The sequence below is a fragment of the Octodon degus genome, unplaced genomic scaffold (genome assembly GCF_000260255.1).
Source record: "Octodon degus isolate 3935 unplaced genomic scaffold, OctDeg1.0 scaffold00005, whole genome shotgun sequence".
Classification (NCBI taxonomy): domain Eukaryota; kingdom Metazoa; phylum Chordata; class Mammalia; order Rodentia; family Octodontidae; genus Octodon; species Octodon degus.
In genome coordinates, this window is record NW_004524581.1 from 28,966,792 (window position 1) to 28,989,832 (window position 23,041).

Here is a 23,041-nt window from a genome sequence, read left to right on the forward strand (position 1 = left end):
TTTTTTTTTTTTTTTTTAAGGAAGAATCTAAATTAGCCTTTTTTTACTGTAGGTGGCTGTTAGCTCCCTGGATCTCTAGGCATCATCTTCCAAGCTCTGTGTTTCTCTTTACAGTTCAGTCTCCCCTTCTTGGGAGGACACTGGTCATGTTGATGACAGCTCATCCTAATAACTTCGTGTTGTTTACCTGGGCCCTGTATCCACATAAAGTCACATTGTTTTTCTCACTACCCCTTCTCATAGTGTGGCATAGAATGTGCATTTTCTGGAGAGACGGTGAAAAGGACTTCAGTGGAACTTGACCACTGTTCCAGCCTTTGCTGTTTACCATGTGAAACTCAAGAGCTGGGTAGATTCAGACAAATTAGGGCCTTTTTTGTCCCCTGTGATACCATGTAAACACAGTGAAGGCAAGAACTCTCTTTGCTCGTAGTTGCATTTCCGCTGTAAATAGTGCTTGGCATAACTACATGCTGTGTAAAAATAAATTGGTATATAAACAAGTGTTTGTTCCTTTTCCCACACGCATTGCTAAAACTTGGGTGTGTATATCACTTAAGCACTGAATATCATATCCTCACAGCATTCCAAGGTTATTATTCCACCTTTACTTTACACATGAGCAACTGAAGCACAGAGAACTATGTCCTGTCCTGGTCCTGGTCCTGCTCCTGTCCTGTCCTATCCTGTCCTGTCCTGTCCTGTCCTGTCCTGTCCTGTCCTGTCCGTCCATCCATCCATCCATCCACCCATCCGTGTATCTGAGACAGAGTTTCCCTATGTATGTCAGGCTGGCCTTGAACTTATCTATGTAGCCACGGCTGACCTCAAATTCATGGCAATCCTCTCTGCCTCAGCCTCTCTGTGCTGGTATTTCAGGTATGTACCATCATGCCCAGTTGGAGAACTTTTTTAAACTAGCAACTTATCTATGAAGTTATGAGCCGGGGAGATGGCTCAATAGAATAAATGCTTCCCTGGCAAGCCCAAAGGACTGAGTTCAATTCCCAGTTCTGCCAAAAAAAAAAAAAAAAAAAAAAAAGTTATAGAGCTCTTCTGGTGAACAGTAGCGTAGCACTAGGATGAACACAGGTCTTCCCACTCCAGAAACCTTGGCTTTAGCTCCTATACAGTCTGCAGTGTCTTTTGCTTCTTTACCTTCCAGTCTTGCTGTTTACCAAAACTTCTCACCAAGGAATCTTTCTAAAGTTCTCTTTTTGTACAGTCACTCTGTGGGCTCCTGCTCCTTGCACATTAAATTTTTTATTATTATTTTAATTGTTTCTTTTTGTCTTTTTAAGACAGAGTCTCACTCTGCAGTTCAAGCTGGCCTTTAGCTCAGTTTGTAGTACAGGCTGGTATTGAACCCAAAAGGATCCTCCTGCCTCAGCCTCCTGAGTGCTGGGATTACCAACATGTCCCACTGTGCCTGGCCCATAAAATACTTCAATGCTTGGCATTTAAGGCTCTTCACAGTCTTAACTCCAGGGTGGGGTTAGTCAAGGGCAAAGATCTAATGGACTTCAATTGAAAAATAATGAATAACATCTAAAGACCGAAGGAACTCCAGGTGTCTATCCCTGCTATAGGCCTTCATTCAGGCGACCTGAGCAAAGGCAAGTCCATCTGATGAAACTTGCATGCTGGGAGTGTGGAGAGGAATATGATAAAATACCAAGTACCGAAGAATGAGGGCAGAGTAAGTGTCAGCAGCATGTGGCAGAGACTCTTTTAGTCAGAAAAGTCAGCAGGTTCTCTGGGACAGTGACACTTGACCGCAGAGCTAAGGCAGGTTAGGAGAGGTGGGCTTGGGGGCAGTGAAAAGTCAGGTCAGGTACAGCATTATGAGCCGTTGTGGAAAAATCTATCTTGAGTATTGTGGCTAATACTTGTGTTTTATTAAGGATGACCAGTGTTTTTGTTCTTCCTTTTTTTTTTTTTTTTTAAATACAGTTTAGTCTAGAAATGTGTCTTCTATGGAAACTCAGGCTGCTTAAGATTGAAACACAAACAGTGCCGCCTGGAGTGTTTATCATAAATGGAGGTGATATGTGGATGTCTGATATAAAAACCTTCATTTATAAACTATTTGAGATTAAATTACAAACATGTTCCTTAGTCCTCAGTATTTCATGTATTCCTCCTAGAACATGATATAGCAGTATTATCAAAATAGGAAATAGAGCACTAATATTATTAAAATAGATCTTACAATGCCAGTTGTTGCTCTTTTTAGATGTCCTTTATAGGAAAAAAGTTTTTTCCCCCCGGGTATAGTGCCCAGCCTAGGATTACACATTACATTGAATTTATGTTCCTAATTCCAGATCAGTTTCCTAGCTTGCTTTTGTTGTTCCTGACATAGATCATTTTAAATAACATAGATGATTTATAGACTGTCCCTCAGTTGTGTTTTTCAGTTTCCTGAGTGAGGTTGTACACATTGGCACATTATATCTATATCAGTTATATCTTGTTTGATACCAAGAGGTATATTTTTGTCTCCTTACTGGTGATGCTGCCTTTGATCACTTAGTGAAAAGTGACTCAAAAAGTATTGATACCTTACATTTTCTCAAATGGTTGTGGTCAGTGTTCTGTTAGGTTCCTCATCATAATTATCATTATTGGCATGAATTTATGGAAGCCTGCTTTGTGTTTGTGATTTTTAGTTGTTTGCACTTTTTTTTTTTTTTTTTTTGAAACAGTCTTGCTGTGTGGCCTAGGCTGGACTTGAGCTCACTTGGGGCAACCCTGCTTTGGCCTCTTGGGTGCTAGGATTATATACATGTGTCACTATGCCTAGCCATTTGCACTCTTTTTTTTTTTTCCTTTTTTTTCTTTGCGGAACCGGGGATTGAACTCAGACCCTTGCACTTGCCAGGAAAGTGCTTATTCCACTGAGCCATCTCCCTGGCCCCTTGCACTCATTTTGATGCTTATGTGTTTTCAGTTTTGTCCATGGAATCCCTTCGAGTGGGCACCTGGTTCATTTGTCATCCCTCTTTTTTCATCCTTCCTCCCTCCTTTCCTTTTTCGTTTGGTATGGGATCTCACTCTCTGATTTGCCCAAGTTGGCCTCCAACCCATGATCCTCTTGCTTCAGCTTCGCAGCTAGCTGGAACTGCAGGCATCAGCCACTGCACTGGGCGCAGCTACTTCTGTATGATACAGTGCAAAAAGATGGTCCAGCTTGTGTTGTACTTTGCTTGCCTCAACCCTAGTGACTGCCTAGTGTCAGTCATTCCTCTGAGGAACCTTGATTCCTTTTAAAAGAGACTGGTATTGGGAACCAAGAGTTTTGGTATGATTTTAGTTAAAACTTTATGTTGAGCAGTATGTTGGAATAGAAAGTGGTTTTGTGACATCCAGTCTTCTATTATGAAAATCATAGGTGGCTGAACCTGCAGTATTTACTTCTGGGTCCATTTTTGGGTCTTGCTGTATACTGAGTGAATGGCAAATGCAATTGTATTAATGTAGTGGAGCTCTATATTTGACTTTTTTTTTTAAAAAAAAAAATGTATTTAGGGGCTGGAGAGATGGCTCAGTGGTCTAAAGTACCTACTTAGAACAAGCTAAGCAAAGCACAGGGACCGCGGTTCAATCCCCCAGCACCACATGCCAGCCAGCCCCGCCCCCTGGTGGGCTGAGCTGGACACACACACACACACACACACACACACACACACATAAATAAATAAATAAATAAAATTTAAAAAATGTATTTAGTACAGGGTCTTCAGGGTCTCACTACACAGATCAGACTCCCAGTGATCCTCCTGTTTTCACCCTCCCAAGCTCTGGGATTACAGGCGCGCGCCACCATACCCAGTCTAGAGTGTGGGAACGATTTATAAAGCCTTAAAATATATATAAATAAAATAAATATAACACTGCTGCTTATGGCAGGGCTGTCTGGAACATAACCTCTGCGATAAGTAGGGACCACTGTGTTTAAAATTATGCAAGGCCAAAAAAAGTAAAAACCAAAGCCAAAACCAGAACACTTTTCACTGTGCTGGAAGTAGTGATCATTTGACATATAGGTAGATTTTTTTTTTTTTTTTAATGGAACCAGGGATTGAACTCAGGCCCTTGTGCTTGCAGGGTAGCACTTACTCTACTGAGCCATCTCCCCGGCCCCTGGTAGATTCATTTTGGCATCTGTATTCAAACCACTTTGGTTTTTCTCTATTGTAGAAGATACACATATTGTACTGTGGCTCTAAAGCATCAGAGATATAAAACAATTGACTCAGAAGTGCCCTCCACATGCTTGCTACACGGGTCTTGTCTCTTATTTCCTTTTTCCACTTACTCATTGTTTCCAGATTATGCTTCCTATGTTGCTCTGCACAAATGAGCAGATGCATTTTCTTTTAAGCCCTCCCCTTTTCTTTCTTTCTTTCTTTTTTTAATTGGTGGTACTGGGGATTGAACTCGGAATCCTGCACTTGCCAGGCAGGCACTTATTCTACTGGGCTATCTCCCTGGCCCCCCAGAAATCTTTTCTTTGTTCTTTTGCGGAACTGGGATTGAACTCAGGCCCTTGCACTTGCCAGGCAAGTGCTTATTCTACTGAGCTATCTCCCTGGCCCCCCAAAAATCTCTTTACTTTGGATTTCTGCTCTGGATATTAGAGTGGCTTTTTTTTTTTTTTTTAGTAGTACCATGGATAGAACTTAGAACCTTACGCTTCCCAGGCAGGTGCTTATGCCACTGAGCTATCTGCCCAGCAAGCCCTCCTCTTTCTTGCAAGAATAATAGTACTGGGGTCGGGGAGATGGCTCAGTAGACTAAGTGCTTACCTGGCAAGCACAAGGGCCTGAGTTCAATCCCCAGTTCTGCAAAACAGGTGGATCACTATGAGTCCAATCTAGTAGTGAGATCCTGAACACCCTGTAGACCCTTCCCTAAAAAAAAAAAAAAAAAAAAAAAGAATAATAGTACTATGAAATATTTTTGGACTTTGATTTGCCAATGACATCTACATAAATACTTGGGGTTTTTTGTTTTTTGTTTTTTTGGTGGAACTGGGGATTGAACTCAGGCCCTTGTGCTTGCCAGGCAAGCGCTTATTCTACTGAGCCATCTCCCCGGCCCCAATATTTACCTTTTTTCTCTCTGTAGTATACATAAAATAGTTTCACCGTTAAATATCAGTATCAACACCAAATCGGAGTAAAAATCGTTTTTAAGGGAATTTGTTCTAGTTTCAAGATTTCATCAATCTTCAGAATATATTCCATCTACGGGTGCATAATCAGAACAATGCCTATATTAACTGAATTAATTTTTTTGATATTTTGATATACGATTACATTTATTTTTTCATTAAAAATATTCATTTATTTGATACAGGGTCTTGCTGTGCAGTTCAGACTCATAGCGATCCTCCTATCCCAGTCTCCCCAGCTCTGGGATTACGGTTGTGCACCACCATGCCCAGTTTCCATGGCCAGCATGATGTCCAAGGCCTGGCATGCCACTGAGCTGTCTTCCTAGCCCATGTTTTTTCATTTGTATTTAGTTTGTTTTCTTTCTTTTTTTTTTTTTTTTTTTTGCGGAACCAGGGATTGAACTCAGGCCCTTGTGCTTGCCAGGCAAGCAGTTACTCTCCTGAGCCATCTCCCCAGCCCCTAGTTTGTTTTCTTTTTAGTACTGGGAATTAACTCACGACCTTGCACTTGCCAGACGGGTGCAGTTGATTTTGTTTTGAGATAGCATCTTACTCTATGTAGTTCAGGCTGGCTTTGAACTTACTTTGGAGTCCCCATTTGTGGTGATCCTTCTGCCTAGCCTGTGAGTCCTGGGATTACAGGTGTGTACCACCATGCCCAGCTGTATTCAGGTTTATTTTATTTTTCTTTCTTATATTTAAGGTAGCAGGCATTCGAACATTATTTTGCACAGTAATTTTTTTTCCCTAAATAGTATTTCCTGAAGTCACTCCGTATTAGTTTTTAGATCCTATTCATTGTTTCATGGATCTCCATGTGTTTATAAATTCTTACTTTACTTAAAAGAAACTCCATAAGCACCTGCTTAGGCAGACACAGTGGCCTGAGTTCTATCCCCAGTGTACTGTGGTGTGGCAGTGATGACCCCCCCCCCCCCAGTGTTTGGGACTGGGCGTGGTGGCATGTACCTGTAATCCCAGCACTTGGGAGGCTGAAAAACAGGAGAATCACTAGGAGTCCGATCTATGTAGTAAGACTATACGCCCTGTAGACCCTAAATTCATTTTAAAAATGTCCTAAATGTATGTCCTAAATTCATTAAAAAACAAACAAACTCCCAATTAAGAATTATAGTCGTTACATGTGTCATAGGTATTACTGATGGAAGAAAGTTGACTAGGACTATGAATCCATATGCAAAGAAATGTCCTGTTACATGTTTTAGGTTATAATAATTACAGTAAGTTTAAAGTGATTCTCTACTTTATTTTTAAAATTTTTTTTATTTTTTATTTTTAAAAAATTTTATTTTAAAGAGGCCGGGGAAATGGCTCAGTGGAAAAATTTTATTTTAAAGAGAAAAAAAATCCAAAATTTCAAAACAAGATAATAGAGTAACACTGTTTAATACGTTAGTTATCTTTGAGTTTATTTTTATTTTTTAAATAATTTTATTGAGAAACAAATAGCAATGAGACAGTTTCAAAACCGATTAGTAGGAGAGTTTCAATAATTAATACATTGCATATTGTTGTCTTTTTAGTGGTTATTCATAGTACAAGATACATATCTTTGAATTTATTAGGATACAGGACATAGGCATTTGTCTGGGCAATATTAGCACAGGACTTTTCAGTGAACTAAGAGAAATTAGAAGTATAACCGTCTTAACTACCGTGCATGTATGTGTGTATTTGCTCGCTCGCTCTTTCTTTCTTTCTTTCTTTCTTTCTTTCTTTCTTTCTTTCTTTCTTTCTTTCTTGTATTTTAGGGAAGGGTCAACAAGGGTGTTCAGGATCTCACTACTAGATCGGACTCCTAGTGATCCTCCTGCTTACACCCTCCCAAGTGCTGGGATTACAGGCGCTCGCCACCACATCCATTCTCAAGTGCTGGGTGCTAGGTATCTGGAAAGATACCTAGAAGAGAAATAGCTAGGTCAAAGGGAACCTCCAGTCCTAGGTTTTTTTGTTTTGTTTTGTTTTGTTTTTGTTTTTGAGCAGTCTCCACACTGATTTCCATAGTGGTCACACCAGGCTACCCTCCCACCAACAGTGGAGAAGTGTTCCTTTTTCCCCACAACTCCCCCAGCATTTATTGGTTGCTTTTTTGGTGAATGCCATTATTTCCAGGGTGAGTTGGAATCTCAGTGTTTGTTTGTTTTAATGTATTTAGAACAGGATCTACAGGGTTTCTTTATACAGAGTGGATTCATAGTGATCCTCCTGTTTTCAGCCTCCCAAGTGCTGGGATTACAGGTGGGTGCCACCACTCCCAGTCTTGTTTGCTGTCCCAGTGCACCCTGGGGGCAGGGCTGGCAGGGCAGTGCATCCTGGGGATCGAACCTGGTTCCTGTGTCTGCCTAAGCAGGTGGAGCAGGTGCTTTAAACCGTTGAGCTATCTGGCCAGCCCTCTCAGTGTTTTTAAATTTACATTTCTCGAATGACAATGATGTTGAACATTTTTTTATATATTTATTTGCTGTTTGTAGTTTACCTGAGAAGTGTGTATTCATGTTGGATGCCCATTTTTGGATTGGATCTTCAAATTTGGGAGGTCTGATATTTTTGAGTTCCTTATATGTTCTCAATAGTAATCCTTTGTCTGAGGATCAGCTGCCAAGCATTTTTTCCCACATTGAGGGTTTTCTGTTCACTTTGTTAGTATTTTGTCTTGCTGTGCAAAAGGTTTTTACTAAGGTGACATTCCAGTTTCTGTGCGATTGGGTTTTTATTCATAAAGAGCCTACACCGATGTCATCTTGTTTAACTTACTCTGTCTTCCAGCAGACTTAATGTTCTCTTTTAGTATTTATTTATTTGTTTGTTTTTAAGTTTGGTCCGGGGCCTTGCTACATAGCTCAGACGTGTAGTAGTTCTCGTGTCTCAGCTGCCTCAGTGCTGGGATTAGAGACATGCATCACCATGCCCAATTTCAAGGCTGGCACTGTGCGCCTGGGGTTCCAGGGCGTACATGGCATGTGGTACCAGGGATTGAACCCACATCTTTGATGTTTGCCAGGCAGGCACTTAGACCACCAACTTATCTCCCCAGTCCTGTTTTAATATTTAGATCTTTGATCCATTTTAGATTTAGTATAGTGCGTGGTGAAAGATATGGGTCTAGTTTTAATCTTTTGGTACATGCAAAGCCAGTTTTTCCAACATTTTTTTAAATCTTTATTTATTTGGTACAGGGTCTCACTATGCAGCTCAGACTCATAGTGATCTTCCCCATCTCAGCTTCCCCAGCAATGTTTGCCTCAGCTTGCCTAAGCAGGTGCTTTAGTCTACTGAGCTATCTCCCCAGCCCCTGTTATTCCTTTCTTTCTCTTGTCTAATTGCTCTGACTAAAGTTTCCAGGACTATGTTGATTGAATAACATTGGAAACAGTGGACATGCTTGTCTTGTTCCTGATTTTAGAGTGAAAGCTTTCAGTTTCTGTGCATTTGGTGTGATGCTAACTGTTGGTTTGTTATAGATGGCTTTTATCAGATTGACATAAAGACCATGTGTTCCAATTTTCTGTGGGATTTTTATCATCATTGGGTGCATCTATTGAGATGATCTTAATGGTTTTTATCCTTGGCTTGATTCTCTGCTTTAATCATCTTTTTCATTCAATACAGCTGCCAGTGTGAGCACTTTGAATTTTAGTGTTCAGTTTTAATCATCCTTGGAGATTTTGTGTTTCCCCAACAGGTTGGCAAAAATCAGATGTTAGTAGTACTTGATGGAGGTATGTGTTTGTGGAGTACAAATTGTCATAACACCTATGAAAGACAATTAGTAGATAACAAAAAATAATTTGCACATGCCCTTTGAACTGTCAGTTTGTCTTCTAGGAATTTGTTACACATCCAAGGGTATTTGCTACTCATTACAGTTGATGGGTCTGCACCCATACAGAAGTGGGCTGGGTCATGGCAGCAAGTCAGTGTGGTGTGGGGGGATCCAAGACCAAGGACTTCTACTCTAGACTTACTTCAGTCTTCTTTCCCCTGGTTAACCTGAGACATCCAAACTTTGTATTTTGTTTCCCATGCACTGAGTCTTCCCAGGTCTACTGTTAGACCACCATAATCCACCCATACAAACTCCATCTCCAACCCAGCCTGATAAATTTTTTGTTTCCCTGCCTCTTCCCTAACGGTTCTTCCCTTTGGTAGCCCTCCTTCACCGGGCAATAAATGATTTACTTCTTTCCTGCTTTTCTTGCACACCAGAGGAAGGAACCTTACAGTAGGTTATGATATTGGAAAGAAATATGCACAGAGAGCAAGTTTGTTTGTTTGTTTATTTTGTGGTACCAGAGATTGAACTCAGGACCTTGTGCTTGTCAGGCAAGCACTTATTCCACTGAGCTATCTCCCTGGCCCTACGTGGTGTGTGTGTGTGTGTGTGTGTGTGTGTGTGTGTGTGTGTGTGTGTAGGGTCTCACTACGCAGCTTGGACTCTTAGTGATCCTCCTGCTTTCTGCCTCTCTGAGGCTGGGATTACAGGCATGCACCACCACATGTGGATTCCATCATTGGCTCAGCGCACCCGAAAGCAGGGCTGGCGTGCCATGCAGTGCCAGGGATTAAACCCTGGCCGCTGTACTTCCTTAGCAAGCACTTAGTCTGCTGAGCTATACTGCTGGCCCTAAAATTCAGAAGGTTTTTTTTTTTTTTTTTTTTTTTTTGGCTTCCTCAGGACCTTAAGGGCAGGTCTCCAAAGGCATGAGGATCTGGGGATCAAACCACAATATCCTGAGCCTGGCTGCCTTTGCTTTATTTAGCAGGCACTTAAACAGCTGAGTTAATGGGCAGGCCCCAAATGGTGATTTTTTTTTTTCCTTAAGTTTGTTTTAAAAATTAGGATGCACCCCCCTCATCTGTGAAGAAGGAACCTCTGTTAGTAGTAAATGAAAAAGGAATGCCTTAAACATTGTATTGTTGCTAGCTATTGTTAAAAATATAAGGGGTTGATAAACTGAGGTGAGAAAAAGACAGGTTTTGGAGCAAATAACAAAAAAACTCAGAACAATAAGGGCTTCAGTAAAATAGAAGTTTCGGAGCGGGGGAGATGGCTCAGTAGAATAAGCGCTTGCCTGGCAAGCTCAAGGGCCTGAGTTCAATCCCCAGTTCCGCAAAAAAAAAAAAAAAAACCAACAAAAAACGCAGAAGTTTTTTCCTTCCCAAGGCTAAACTGGGATATATCCTTAGCTGCTGTTGATAGTAACTGTTCATAAACTATCAAGGATCCAGGCTCTTTCTAGTTTGTATATCCTCCTATCTTGGATTGTGGTCCATAACTCACAGCCAAGGTAACATCTGTGTTTCAGATATGAAAAGAAACAAGAACCTGCCTTGTATGGATTACATGGACATAGATATCTGTAAGAGACTAGAAAATGCCCTGGTCTCTCAGGTATTCTGTGTGTCCAGTTTGAAACTATGTTCCTATAGGAAAAGAGGAGAAAGAAATGTCACGTGATAGTCTTTGCCACGTTATCTTTTTGTACTGATTTGAAGTTATATACATATTTCCTATTTAAAAAAAAATAAATTCAAATAGCCAGGTCTGGATGGATACACCTATAATCCCAGCATTCTAGGGAGCTGAGGCAGGAGGAGCACCACTTCAAACCCAGCCTGGATAGCTTAGCAATTTAGCAAGACCCTCTGTTAGAATAAAAAGAAAAAAGGGGCTGAGCTCAATGTAAAGTTCTCAATTCAGTCCTCAGTACTGTAAAAGCAACAACAAAAATTTAAGAGCATCTTTTACAAAAATGCTTGAAACCAGTGTTTCAGATTTTAGAGTTTTTCATATTTTAAAATATTTCAAATCCAAAAATCTGAAATCTATAAGCACTCAAAGTTTCACACTTAGAGATACTAATTAGAGATGCTCAACTTGTGATGTGCAGCCTAAAGAGCTAAAATTCTGATGACTTTGATCTTTATTTGTTCTGAAGATTAAACTAAATGACAAAAGGAACTTCATTAATTAAGGTAATAAAGTTTAGTTTACCTTAAAATACAGATATACCTTGTTCCTTTGAATGCTGCTACTTGAATTAAGTTGAGATGGCCAGATTTCAAGTGGCCAAAGGACAGTAAATTTTTTATCTTAGAGGATTTTGGTGCAGAGAGTTTTTCAAGTCATAGAAACAGCATAATTTCAAACTTAAAATTTTCCCAAATAAGATTTAAGAACTTCTTTTAAAGATATGTATTTAGTACAGGGTCTATAGGATCTCACTTATAAAACATTATTATTATTATTATTATTATTATTTTTATTTTTTATTTTTTTCAGAACCGGGGATTCAACTCAGATTGCGTTTGCCAATCAAGCGCTTATCCTACTGAGCCATCTCCCCAGCCCCTATAAAACATTATTGATGTAGCTTGAAGGCATAATCTTGCAGGATCTCAAACTGACCCCTATTTTTGATCTTGTTATCTTTTCAGGGCTTCTTGCAAACTTAAGTGCTTGTCCTCTGCTCTGCTGCCATTTTGGTTCCTTCTTACTATCGTTGGCACCATTCTGGAACCTTCCCTCATGAAGAATCACTAGTTTTCTGCTGTTGGCCAGTGACCAAAAACCCACCACAGGATGCTTTATTTCTTGGCCTTGGATGAATCGTGGATAGCTTGGACTTTTCCTGGAGAAAGAAAGATTTTTATAAACAGCTCTTATTGAGGCAAAATTTACAGCAAAATGCAGTCCAGTATATTTTGGTTAATTTGTGGATTCGTGTGGCCAACACCCCAGTCAAGGCTGGGACATTTTCACCACCCCCCAAAACTTGCATTGCGTGTCCATTTGCATCCCATGCTCTGGCTGCCAGTCGTCCTTCCGTTGCCATAGATGAGTTTAGCTGTTCAGTGATTTGATGCAAATAGAATCCTACGGTGTGGGTATTCACTGTCTAACTTCGCTTGCTCAGCATAGTGATTTTAAGACTAGTTTGTGTTCACTGCATGTATTAGTAGTTTGTTCTATTCAGTTGTGGTTTTCCCAAGGCTGGGGGTTGAACATAGAGCTCTGAGGTGTTAGGCAAGTGCTCTAACCCAGAGCTGCCACTCTGGCCCTTCCTTTCTGAATAATAACCCATCACATGGATAAACCTTGATTTGTTTCCCCTCTGCTGTGGACCTTTATGCTCCTTTGTGTTCAGGGCTATTGCAAATAAAGTGTGTATGGATTCATGGACAAATCTCGCTGATGATACTTTTTCATTTCTCTAGAGTGGGAACTATTGGAATGTGGTTAAAGTCTGTTTAGTTTTATATGAAACAGCCAGACTTTTTCAGCGTGACTACCATTTTATGTTGCTACCAGCAGGCTGTAAGAATTGCGCCCTCTGCATTGGGTTTTCTGTTTTGGTTCTCTTTCTCTGACGACTAAGTGCTGGGAGTGTTACCCGCTACCTGTGTATCTTCTCTAGATCTCTGCCTTTCCCTTACTGGATCGTGTGTCTTGGTGGTTGGCATCTTCCCCCACTTCTTGCCTCTGCTCCTCAGCACCCCTTTCCCTCACCACTCTGTCCTTAGATGTTGTTGAGAATTACAATGGGTAAAAATTCATTTTTCCTTAAGATGTAAAAGTCATTGCATCATAGTAACCTGGGTTTCTGATAACATGTTTGGTGCCAATTTATTTTTTTAATTAATTATGTTTGTTGGTACATTTTAGGCATACATAATGAACACATTCATTATAAGGAATTTGTACCTGTATTGGTGTCAGTTTACTGCCCTTTTGACCTATTTTTTTCTTAGATTCCTTTAGGATCTTAACACTGGGATTCTGAAATTTCTGCAGTAGCATTGTACATAGGTAAAGACAGTGCTAGTTCACATCACAAGGGCCTTTTATATTTCCTTGAAAATTCTTTTCCCCTTTTTTTCCCCCTTTGGTGTTTCAATTAAATATCCAGGGTTTGCACATGCTATGTAAATGCTGTACAGCTGAGCTTTGCCCCTCGAACCTCTGCTTCTGTAAGTTCTCCTGCAGTTACCGTTTTTCACATCTTGGAGTGTCTGAATTTTTGTTCTTGTCTTAGGCATTTCTCTTCATAAGTGATCTCCCTTCCCTGCTTGCATTTAAGGAACTCACTTCTATTTTCTAAAACATTTTTTTCACTTTACTCATCTTTTATTGGATTTAGATATTAGCATAGTTTAAAATTTCTCCGTTCAGGGGGCATGGCCCTAGCTCAGGCCTTTAAGTGGCTGCTTCCAAAAAGCTCTCAGCTTCAGGTTGCTGGAGTTCGAACCTCACAACTCTCCCGCTGGCCAAAAGTGCCCTGAAGCCATTCGAGGAACAAAAAAAAAAAAAAAAAAATCCTTATTCCATTCAGTCGGGGGCCCAGCCCTAGCTCAGTTCTTTTAAGTGGCTGCTTCCACAATGCTGGCAGCCTCAGTTTGCTGTAGTTGGATCCCCACAACACTTCAGCCGTGCAAAAGTGCCCTGAAGGCATTCAAGGAGAAAAAAAAAAAAAAAGTCCTTAAAATTTCTCCATTCATGTTAATTGCTTCTAAAATTTGTGTTTTTCTAATTTCTTAAATTTTTCACTAGCACATGTTTGCAGTATATAATCATATTCACAGTGATGAGTTCATACCTGGGCATAGCACATTTTAATTCTTTTTACTTCCCCTTTCCTCACCAAGGTTTGTCTTCATGAATGTGTCCCTCTCCAGCGTCAGTTTTTCTGTTGATTATCTCATTTTGGGGATTGTAAGCTTGCCAGTGTTTAATAGTGCTTTGTGACCTGTCTTATTTATGGATGAGACATCGCAGACCTGATTGAAAGCTCTGTGTCCCTTGAAACGGGCGGTTAGGCAGCTGGCTGAGATGTTGGCTTCTGTATACCAGAATCTGGAACACTATACCCTGGGCAACTATATCTAACTTCATTCTTTCTAGATTTGTTCATTTTCTTCAAGGAACAAGTAGCTTATTTCCCCCTGCAAGATAAACATGCATCTGTGTGCTGTGTGTAGTAGCGAATGCCAGCTTCCGTGTACAGTTCCGTTGACTCCTTTTTAGCCATCCCTCTTCTCCTACCTGTCTGCTGCCACCCTGTACATTGGAGTTTTATCAGGTAACACAGATTGGCCTTCCCCTTCCCCTCCTCCTCCTCTACCTCAGGTCCCCCCCCCCCCCTTTTTTCTCTAGGTTGCCATGATCTTATGCTGTTCCTCTATGTTTTTCGTATTTATATGCTTTTATTCATCTTTTTTGTTGCTGTTGGCTTTGAGCATGGAGACAACATAATTAGACTTGCACAAACCAATGTATTTCAAGTTGTTTCTAGCTTTTTCCTGTGCTATTGTATCTAAATCTTTATGTACACCTGAATTTTTCTCCACAATTAAAAAAGCTTTGTTATTTTGAAATCATTGAAGACTCACAGGAAGTTGAAGATACAGTACAGAGAGGTACCCATTGTCCTTCAGGAGATTTCTCCCATATAGCTATAGTACAATATAAAAGCCAGGTGGTATAAAGTATATATAGCTGGGTGTAGTGGGGAAAGCCTGTAATCGCAGCACTTGGGAGACTGAGGCAGGAGGATCATTGCAAGTTAGAGACCAGCCTGGGCTACAAAGTGAGCCCAAGGCCAGCCTAAACTGCATAGCAATCCCCAGTTCTGCAAATAAATAAATAAATAAATAAATAAATAAATAAATAAACAAACAAACTGCATAGCAAGACCCTGTTTCAAAAAGACAAAAAAAAAATGGTATATATAGTTATCTTAATTTTTTTTAATTTAGAAGTAAGACAGTTCAAACTTGTGATTGCTGCCAAATAATATATGTATCTTATTTAGAGCAGTTCTTGCTAAGTAATCAAATCCACACTCAGGCTATATTGAGGAGTCAATAGATAGGCAGCCATTGTAATGCTGGGCTGAGTGTATCTCTCTCGATGTGCCTAGTTTTTTATTCTTAGCCAACAGGTATCTTTATTTTCTTACAATTTTTAGTCCATTGTCACATTGACCCCCTGACTATCAGCTGTCATTTCCTCTTTTTTTTTTTTTCTTTTTGGCAGAACTGGGGATTGAACTCAGGCCCTTGAGCTTGCCAGGCAAGTGCTTATTCTACTGAGCTATTTCCCTGGCCTTTGTCATTTCCTCTTGCAATTCTTTTGTCCTTATTGCTTAAGATTTCAGAGCTTTTCCCAGCCTCTAGTGTTTCCCTCCAGGGGAATTCTAGTTGATCTGATTAGATGTGCAAGCCTCTGTGGTTGGACTCCTTGCTTAGTTCAGCATTTCTGGAAGGAAACACTGTTAGGCAGTTCAGTTTGAAAGTAGCACTCCAGTCTCCCTGCAGTCTGACCAACCCAAGAGTGAGTTGTAGTTTTGAAAACCTTTTGTCAGTTTTTTAATAATGTATTTCATGACTAGTTATCATTGGAAAAGATTCTAGCGATTCAAGATTGTATTATACCCAACAAAACATAAAAACTGGTGTTACATTCTCTTATATCCTTACACTTGAAATTCTGTCCAGGAAAACCTGTCACCAGTTGATCCCATCCTTGACTGAATCTGCGAAAGCCCCTTGCATTGTGACTCTGGGAATATAGGTAGCTTTGCACCCTTGGGGAAGGAATGAGAAGTGAACCATGGCGTATTGGCTGCTTGGCATTTTCATTTTTCTGGTGTGTCTTGGAAATTGATAGTGCATTATCTTAAGGATATGTCAGATTTTATTTAGCTGCTACTATAGTTTATAAATTACATTCATTTTTTAAAAATTTTATTTATTTATTTGTGTGTGTGTGTGCGCGCGCGCGTGTGCGTGGCCAGCTCAGCCCACCAGGGGGCGGGGCTGGCTGGCATGTGGTGCTGGGGGATTGAACCGCGGTCCCTGTGCATTGCTGAGCTTGTTCTAAGTAGGTGCTTTAGACCACTGAGCCATCTCACCAGCCCCTCATTTGATTTATATTAATAAAGTGATTTTTTTAAATATTTATTTCCTGCTAAGCAAAAAGATGTAAAGCCTAGATATTGCATGATACCCCTGTATCATATCAAAGCACTATTTCAAGTTCTTACATTGTAGTTTTGGTTGGTTTTTTTTCCCCTCTGTTGGAAAGAATAGTTATATTGTACATGCAAATATATCAGCTTAGCTCAAGCTTATTTTTTTAACCAAACTACATTTTTCATTTATTTGGCCTGCTTATTTCCCATAAAACAAGTCAGCTACATATAAAAAATAAAAAAAAGCAGGTAAAAATGTTTTTAGAATTAAAACAATGAAATTGTAATCCTTTCTCATTTGTATTTTATAGTAACTATATGATCACTATCATCGGACAGGTAATGCAAAATAACAAGCCACAGAAGTGTTTAGTGCTGCTTAAACTTGAACACAATCATAGTCAATATGTTTTAAATAAGATATTTGAGATGTACTAAAAAGGAATATTGTATTTTCACTTCTACCCAATTTAAGAAATAAATTAAGGTAGGAGGCTGAGGCAACAAGATCGCAAGTTTAAGCTGAGCCTGTGCAACTTAGTAACTTAGTGAGAACCTGTCTCAAAGTAGGAAGGGCCAGGGATGTAGCTCATTGTGAAGACCCTAGGTGTCCAGCAAAAGGGGAAAAGGGAGGGAAGAAGAAAGCAAGGGAAAATACACGAAAGCTTGGGTATGCCCCTTTTTAGTCATTTCCCTGTTACAGTTTCTCTGAGTTAATACATCCTGAATTTTTTGGTTTGTTTCTTGGGCGACAAGGTCTCACTGTATAGTTCGAGCTAGCCTTGAACTCATTGTGTAACCCAGGCTGGTCTCAAACTCACAGCAGTCCTCCTGCCTCAGCCTCCCAAGTGCTGGGATTACAGGTATGCATCACCACATCTAGTTAAATCCTCATTTTTAAACAGTCTTGTTTAAAATTTATTCATGCTGATGCATGTAGCTCATTCATTTTCACTGTTGGGGAGTAATATTTTATTGTAGCAGAATACTGTAATATTCTTACCCACTCTGGCAATGGACATTTAGTTGTTTCCAGCCTTTTATTATTAGAATACCGCTGTGAACGTGGTCATACATACTACCTCTAGGGAAATTTAGAATTGCAGAGTGGAGACATCCCGAAGCCCGTCAACTGATGAAAGGATAAACTATGATGTATCCATATAACAGAATTTTCAGTTATAAAACAGAATACATGCAACAATATGGATGAACCTTGAAAACGATAAGTTAAATGAAAGAAGCCAAAACACCATATACTGGGGGCCTGCCCCTTAGCTCAGTTCTTTAAGTGGCTGCTTCAACCAGGCAGTCAGGCTCAGGTTGCTGTGGTTCATCCGCACAACTCAAGCCAGCCAAACCTGCCCTGAAGGCATTCGGAGCAAAACACCATATACTGTGTGATTCCATTTGTATGTCTAGATGAGGCATGCATGTAATACATACACTGGGGGAAAATGAAGCTGTGAGAGGTCTTACTAAATCTATCTCTTCTGCTGTCATTCTGCAGAAGTTACTGGTAAATGTGTGCTACTCACGTGAGTGGATCAAGAGAGAGTGAAGCCTGGTGCTGAGGATTGGGACAGAGAGATAGATTGTGGCCAGAGTCTAACCAGAGGGAGATTAGAGGTGCCTTAAAACAAATATTCTCCAGATTTTCTGCAGTTCACAAATAGAGGAATGTTTTGATCCCTGTCTAGTAGTCTAATTTAGGAAAATAATTCTAAATGCAGAGTTACCCAAGATTATCCAAAAATAGTAAACATCTTTAGTACAGAAAAATTAGGACCAACTGAAATGCCCAGCTGAGTAGACTGTGGTAGAATTAAACTAATATATCGAAAGCAGTGATGGCGGCCCTGTGAGAGCACTTGGTGATATGGACAGCCTGCTGTAGCTTGCAGGTCATAGGTTCGCCCCCACTGCTGAGGGAAACATGGTAAGATTTAAGAGATGTATAGAAAAAAGGAGTAAAGTTTGTACTAGAAGAAGCAAGAAGCAGGTTTGCTCATTTAGTATGTTATTACAGAATTTTTCATTAACAGAGTTCTATAAGAAAATCAGTTGTTTCTTCAACAGCTGTTTTTGGATATTAAGGTTCAAGCAGTTTTTTCCTCTTTGTATTTTTATGTTTCCCAAGTTTTTATTCAGTCATCATTCATGTACTGTGAGTTAAAGCTATAGCTAATTTTTCCTAGGCTGCTGCTTAATAATATTCTGTATATATTAAAAATTTATGGGATAGAGGAGATGACAGGGACATTCCTTGTCTTTTTTTCTGGTATCAGGAATTGAACTCAGGATCTCACGTCTGTAGGGCAGGCACTGGACCACTGAGTTAAAACACCACCACCACCACCACCCCTGCTAATGTTTTCTTGAAGCCTCTGTTTCTCCTGTCCATATCAAATGAGCACATTTTTGTTATTTCTTAGAAATGAAACTCAGCACCGAGGCTCTGCCCCCCATTCTGAGAGTGATCTGCCAGAGCAGGAAGAGGAGATTCTGGGCTCCGATGATGATGAGCAGGAAGATCCCAATGATTACTGTAAAGGTAAGGAAGGAAATACCAGTAAGATAGGAGCCAAATGTTCGCTGTTTTATTATTTGGATATTGGCTCTTTCAGCATAAGACAGTTTTGGTGATTTTTGCATCTTTTTCTCTAAAATACAAGAACTAATATTTGTTCTTAGTTTGACTTTTCCAAGTCTAATTTTATATTGTGTTCACTTTTTTCTCTTTAGAAATTATACCACATAATTACTTTGCAATTTTTTTTTAGAAATATTAAAAGAAAATCCACCTGCAGTGCTATACCCAAAAGCAGCCAATTGTGGCATTTTTGTGTACAGATATTTTAAAAGATATGTCTTCTCATTGCTCCCTCTCCTTTTTGAGGTATTGGGGATTGAACCCAACACCTTCATACTGAACAACATCTCAGCTTCCCAACCCCTATTCTTTTCCCTTTTTTAGAGAGTCCTGCTAAGTCACTAGTTGGCCAGGTTGGGTTCAAGGTGGTGATCTCTTACCTCACTCTCCCAGATTTCTGAGGTTACAGATGGTCACTAGGACCCCAGGTAAGCATTAAAATACCTTGATTCCCACTGGTTTGGGCAGCCTGGTCAGGCCTTCCTGGTTTTTATTTAGAGGAAAAAAAATCCTCCTATTTCTTTTTTCAGCTAAATAAAAGTTTATTTCTCCTAGAAAATATCCTAAAAGTGCAGCTAGAAGTAGATTCATATGTTTAGAGAAATCTATTACAGTTTTGGAGGCAAGGTTGTTGTGATAGGTAAATTTAGTTTGGTTTGAGGATGGGGTTCTAACAAACATCACTTGCTCAATTTATAATCTTACTCAGATTATTTTTTGTAACATCAATTCAGTAACACTGGCTGATTTTGTTAAAATTTTCTTCTATTGAATTAATTTCGTACAGTAAACCTTTTACTTGACAAAGGGTATGTGGATATTGATAAATGGGATCCCTTTCCTTGCTGATGAAGTGATTGTGTCTTATACTGCTGGCTCCGATTATATTTTTCCTCTTGTTTTCTTCCAGGAGGTTATCATCTTGTAAAAATTGGTGATCTGTTCAATGGCAGATACCATGTGATCCGAAAGTTGGGCTGGGGGCACTTTTCAACAGTGTGGCTATCATGGGATATTCAGTAAGTTTTTAAAAAAAACTGTTTAGTAGTCATTGTCGTCCCCCCCCTCCCCAGTCAAGGGAGGGAAACTTTGCTCAGGCCCTGAGGCTGCAGGAGTTGGGCAGGGACTCTGGATGAGGAGCTGACTGAGCTTTACTTACCTCTTCCTTGGGATGCAGGTGGTTGGTGTGGGCACACTTCTTGTGGCAGGTGACAGCAAATTTTAGTAGCCTTGTGAAAGAATTAATTAGATGATGCCTCCATATTTTAGTCTGATTTTTCTTTAAACTAATATCTTGGTTAGAATTTTGTTATTGAAAGTGATCCTTGAGCTGGTGAGATAGCTTAGCAGACTAAGCGCCTGCTTAGCAAATGCAGGGACCAGGGTTCAGCCCCCGGCACCACATGCCATGCTGCCGAGACCAGGCAAGGTTGTGCACACCTGTAATCCCAGTGTTGGGGAGGCTGAAGACAGGATCACTATGAGCCCAAGCTGCATAGTGAGACCCTGTACCAAATACATAAATTAAAAAAAAAAAAAAAAAATCCGTATGTGCTTGGACAAATTCCTTGTCATGAAAATCAGGTATATGAAAAAAAAAATTTATATATATATATAGTATATGTGTAGATATATATCTGCCTCTCCATTTTAGAAACCTTAGAGGTAAAACATTGATTAAATTAGTATGAATAAAATACCTAAAACTTCCAAATTCAAAGCTTTACTCATGTTCAGTGTTATACAAATTAATACTCATCTTCTTACTGAAAGTAGAGTTGAATTTTTAGATGTTAGGCCAGTGTAAAAGTATTTTTATAACAGATTTGCTCAGCCATGCAGTCTAAAATTTTCTCTATGTAAAAATTACAGGCAATTAAAATACCTCTTTAATATTGAGTATTTACCTAAATATGCATCATCTGTCTTTGATGAAACAGTAATTGCTATCTACGCACATCATGTATTCTCATTTGATTTTTGTGCCTTTTTTTTTTCTTTCCCCCAAGTAGGTCATCAGACTTATAGAATAAAGTAGCTTTTAACCTGTGTCTTTTACTATACAGACATATAAAGGATAACTCTGATTTAATGGTGTGTTTTCCCTTACTTGTCCCCATTTCTTGTTCTTTTTTTTTTCCTTTGTGCTGGGGTTGGGACTCAAGATGGTGCACTTCCCAGACAGGCACTTATGCCTCTAGTATCTCTCTGGTCCTGTATCCCCATTTCTTGGGAAATACTCTCCCAATAGATCCTACTCCAGGAGATACTCAGAAGGTAGTGTTTTATTGTGTGGTGCTGGGAAGCAAATCCAGGACCTTGCACATTCTAGGCAAGCGGTCTACCATTGAGCTACCTTCCTAGTTCAAAAGATAGATTTTAATTTAGGGAAATTTTTCAGTGACTGAGATTATCTGAAAGCAGATTATTTTCTTCCTGTGAATGAAATCTGGCCAGTTAACAGTTAAAAGTGATTGCATAGAAAGTGTGGCAACTGGAAAACATGAAATCAATACCATATATTTCTATAACCAATTCTTAGCTTCCCAGGTATGGGTAGGGCATTTAGTCCTAATTACCTGTCTTTATTTCTTAGGGGAAAGAAGTTTGTGGCAATGAAAGTAGTTAAAAGTGCTGAACACTATACTGAAACAGCACTAGATGAAATCCGGTTGCTGAAATCAGTGAGTATTACATCATATGTGTGAACTGCAAAGCTTTATGTAATTTTAACTAGATATAGCGACTAGTAGACTTTTTAGCATGGGTAAATTTTCACTGTCTACTCTAAAGTTCTAGTATCTATAAGAAGGAATAGAGGAAGATAACATTTGAACAAGCATGCAATAGGGAATTGCTGAGGTCCGATGTAGTTAGAATTCTGTATACACACTGACGCCCAAGAATTTGTCAGACAAGCAAACATTTTATTTGGTATGTCATGTCCCAAATAACCTACTATGGTTAAGAGGAGAATTATGTGAGAATTTCTTTATTTTTACTTTGTTTTGAAACACATTTTTAAAAACACATAACAAAAAATAAATTCGGGGCCAGCAAGATAGCTCAGTGAGGAGCTGGGGAGATGGCTCAATAGAATAAGCACTTGCCTGGCAAGTGCAAGGGCCTGAGTTCAATCCCTGGTTCTGCAAAAAAAAACCCAAACAAAAAACCAGGGTTTTGGGGTTGGTGAGATGGCTCAGTGGTCTAAAGCACCTACTTAGAACAAGCTTAGCAGGGCTGGAGAGATGGCTCAGTGGTCTAAAGCACCTACTTAGAACAAGCTTAGCAAAGCACAGGGACCGCGCGGTTCAATCCCCCAGCACCACATGCCAGCCAGCCCCACCCCCTGGTGGGCTGAGCTGGCCACACACACACACACACACACACACACACACACACACACACATAAATAAATAAATAAATAAAATTTAAAAAAAAAAAAAGATAGCTCAGTGGTCTGAGCATCTGCTTGTTAAGCATAGGGACCCTGGTTCAATCCCCAGCACTACATGCCGCATCGGCCCCACCCCCTTGGTATGCTGAGCCTGCCACTGTGATCTGGTGGGCGTGCTGGCACAAGCCTGTAATCCCAGCACTGTGGAGGCTGAAAACAGGATAGCTAGTCCAGTCTGCATAGTGAGACCCTGTACCAAATGCATAAAAAAATCTGTGTTCATTAATACCACTTATACTTGGGAACTTAGGTAAGTTTTTCAGAATGTTTATTTCAGTTTTGTTATAAATTCAGGTGTCAACACAGTAGAAGGAGCTTAAACTCAATGGTAGGAAACCTGCGTTTAGGTCCTGCTCTGTCCCAATGACTATCACATCATTTTCCTCCTGGTGCTCTTTAAACATTTTGTTCATAAAAGGAATGTTGGACCAGGAGATCCCTGGAGCAGTGCTTTTTGAAGTTAAGTTTATGATAAGAGAAGGAGCATGTGTCCCAATGTAAACTGCCTTTCACTGAGAGTTTTTCTCTTAAGAAAAAAAAAGTAAATTTGATAACCAGTGTGGTTAGTGTGATGATTGGTGTGCATCCTGTGAAAGGACCTCAATTCCCAGTAGCTTGGTAATCAGCAGTTAATTTCTTTTTTTTTTTTTTTAAACATTTGATTTTTTTTTATTTTTAATTTTATTTATTTATTTGTGTGTGTGTGTGTGTGTGTGTGTGTGTGTGTGTGTGGCCAGCTCAGCCCACCAGGGGGC

The 23,041-nt window shown here is 39.8% G+C and overlaps 1 protein-coding gene across 1 annotated transcript in view; it reads left to right on the forward strand.

The window, feature by feature from the left end:
• Srpk1 (SRSF protein kinase 1) overlaps positions 1-23,041 on the forward strand; it is a 69,645-nt gene that overhangs the window by 15,424 nt on the left and 31,180 nt on the right. The window contains 3 exon segments of the mRNA XM_023722218.1: positions 18,612-18,730; positions 19,740-19,848; positions 21,426-21,513. Coding sequence (XP_023577986.1) covers positions 18,612-18,730; positions 19,740-19,848; positions 21,426-21,513 — 316 coding nt within the window.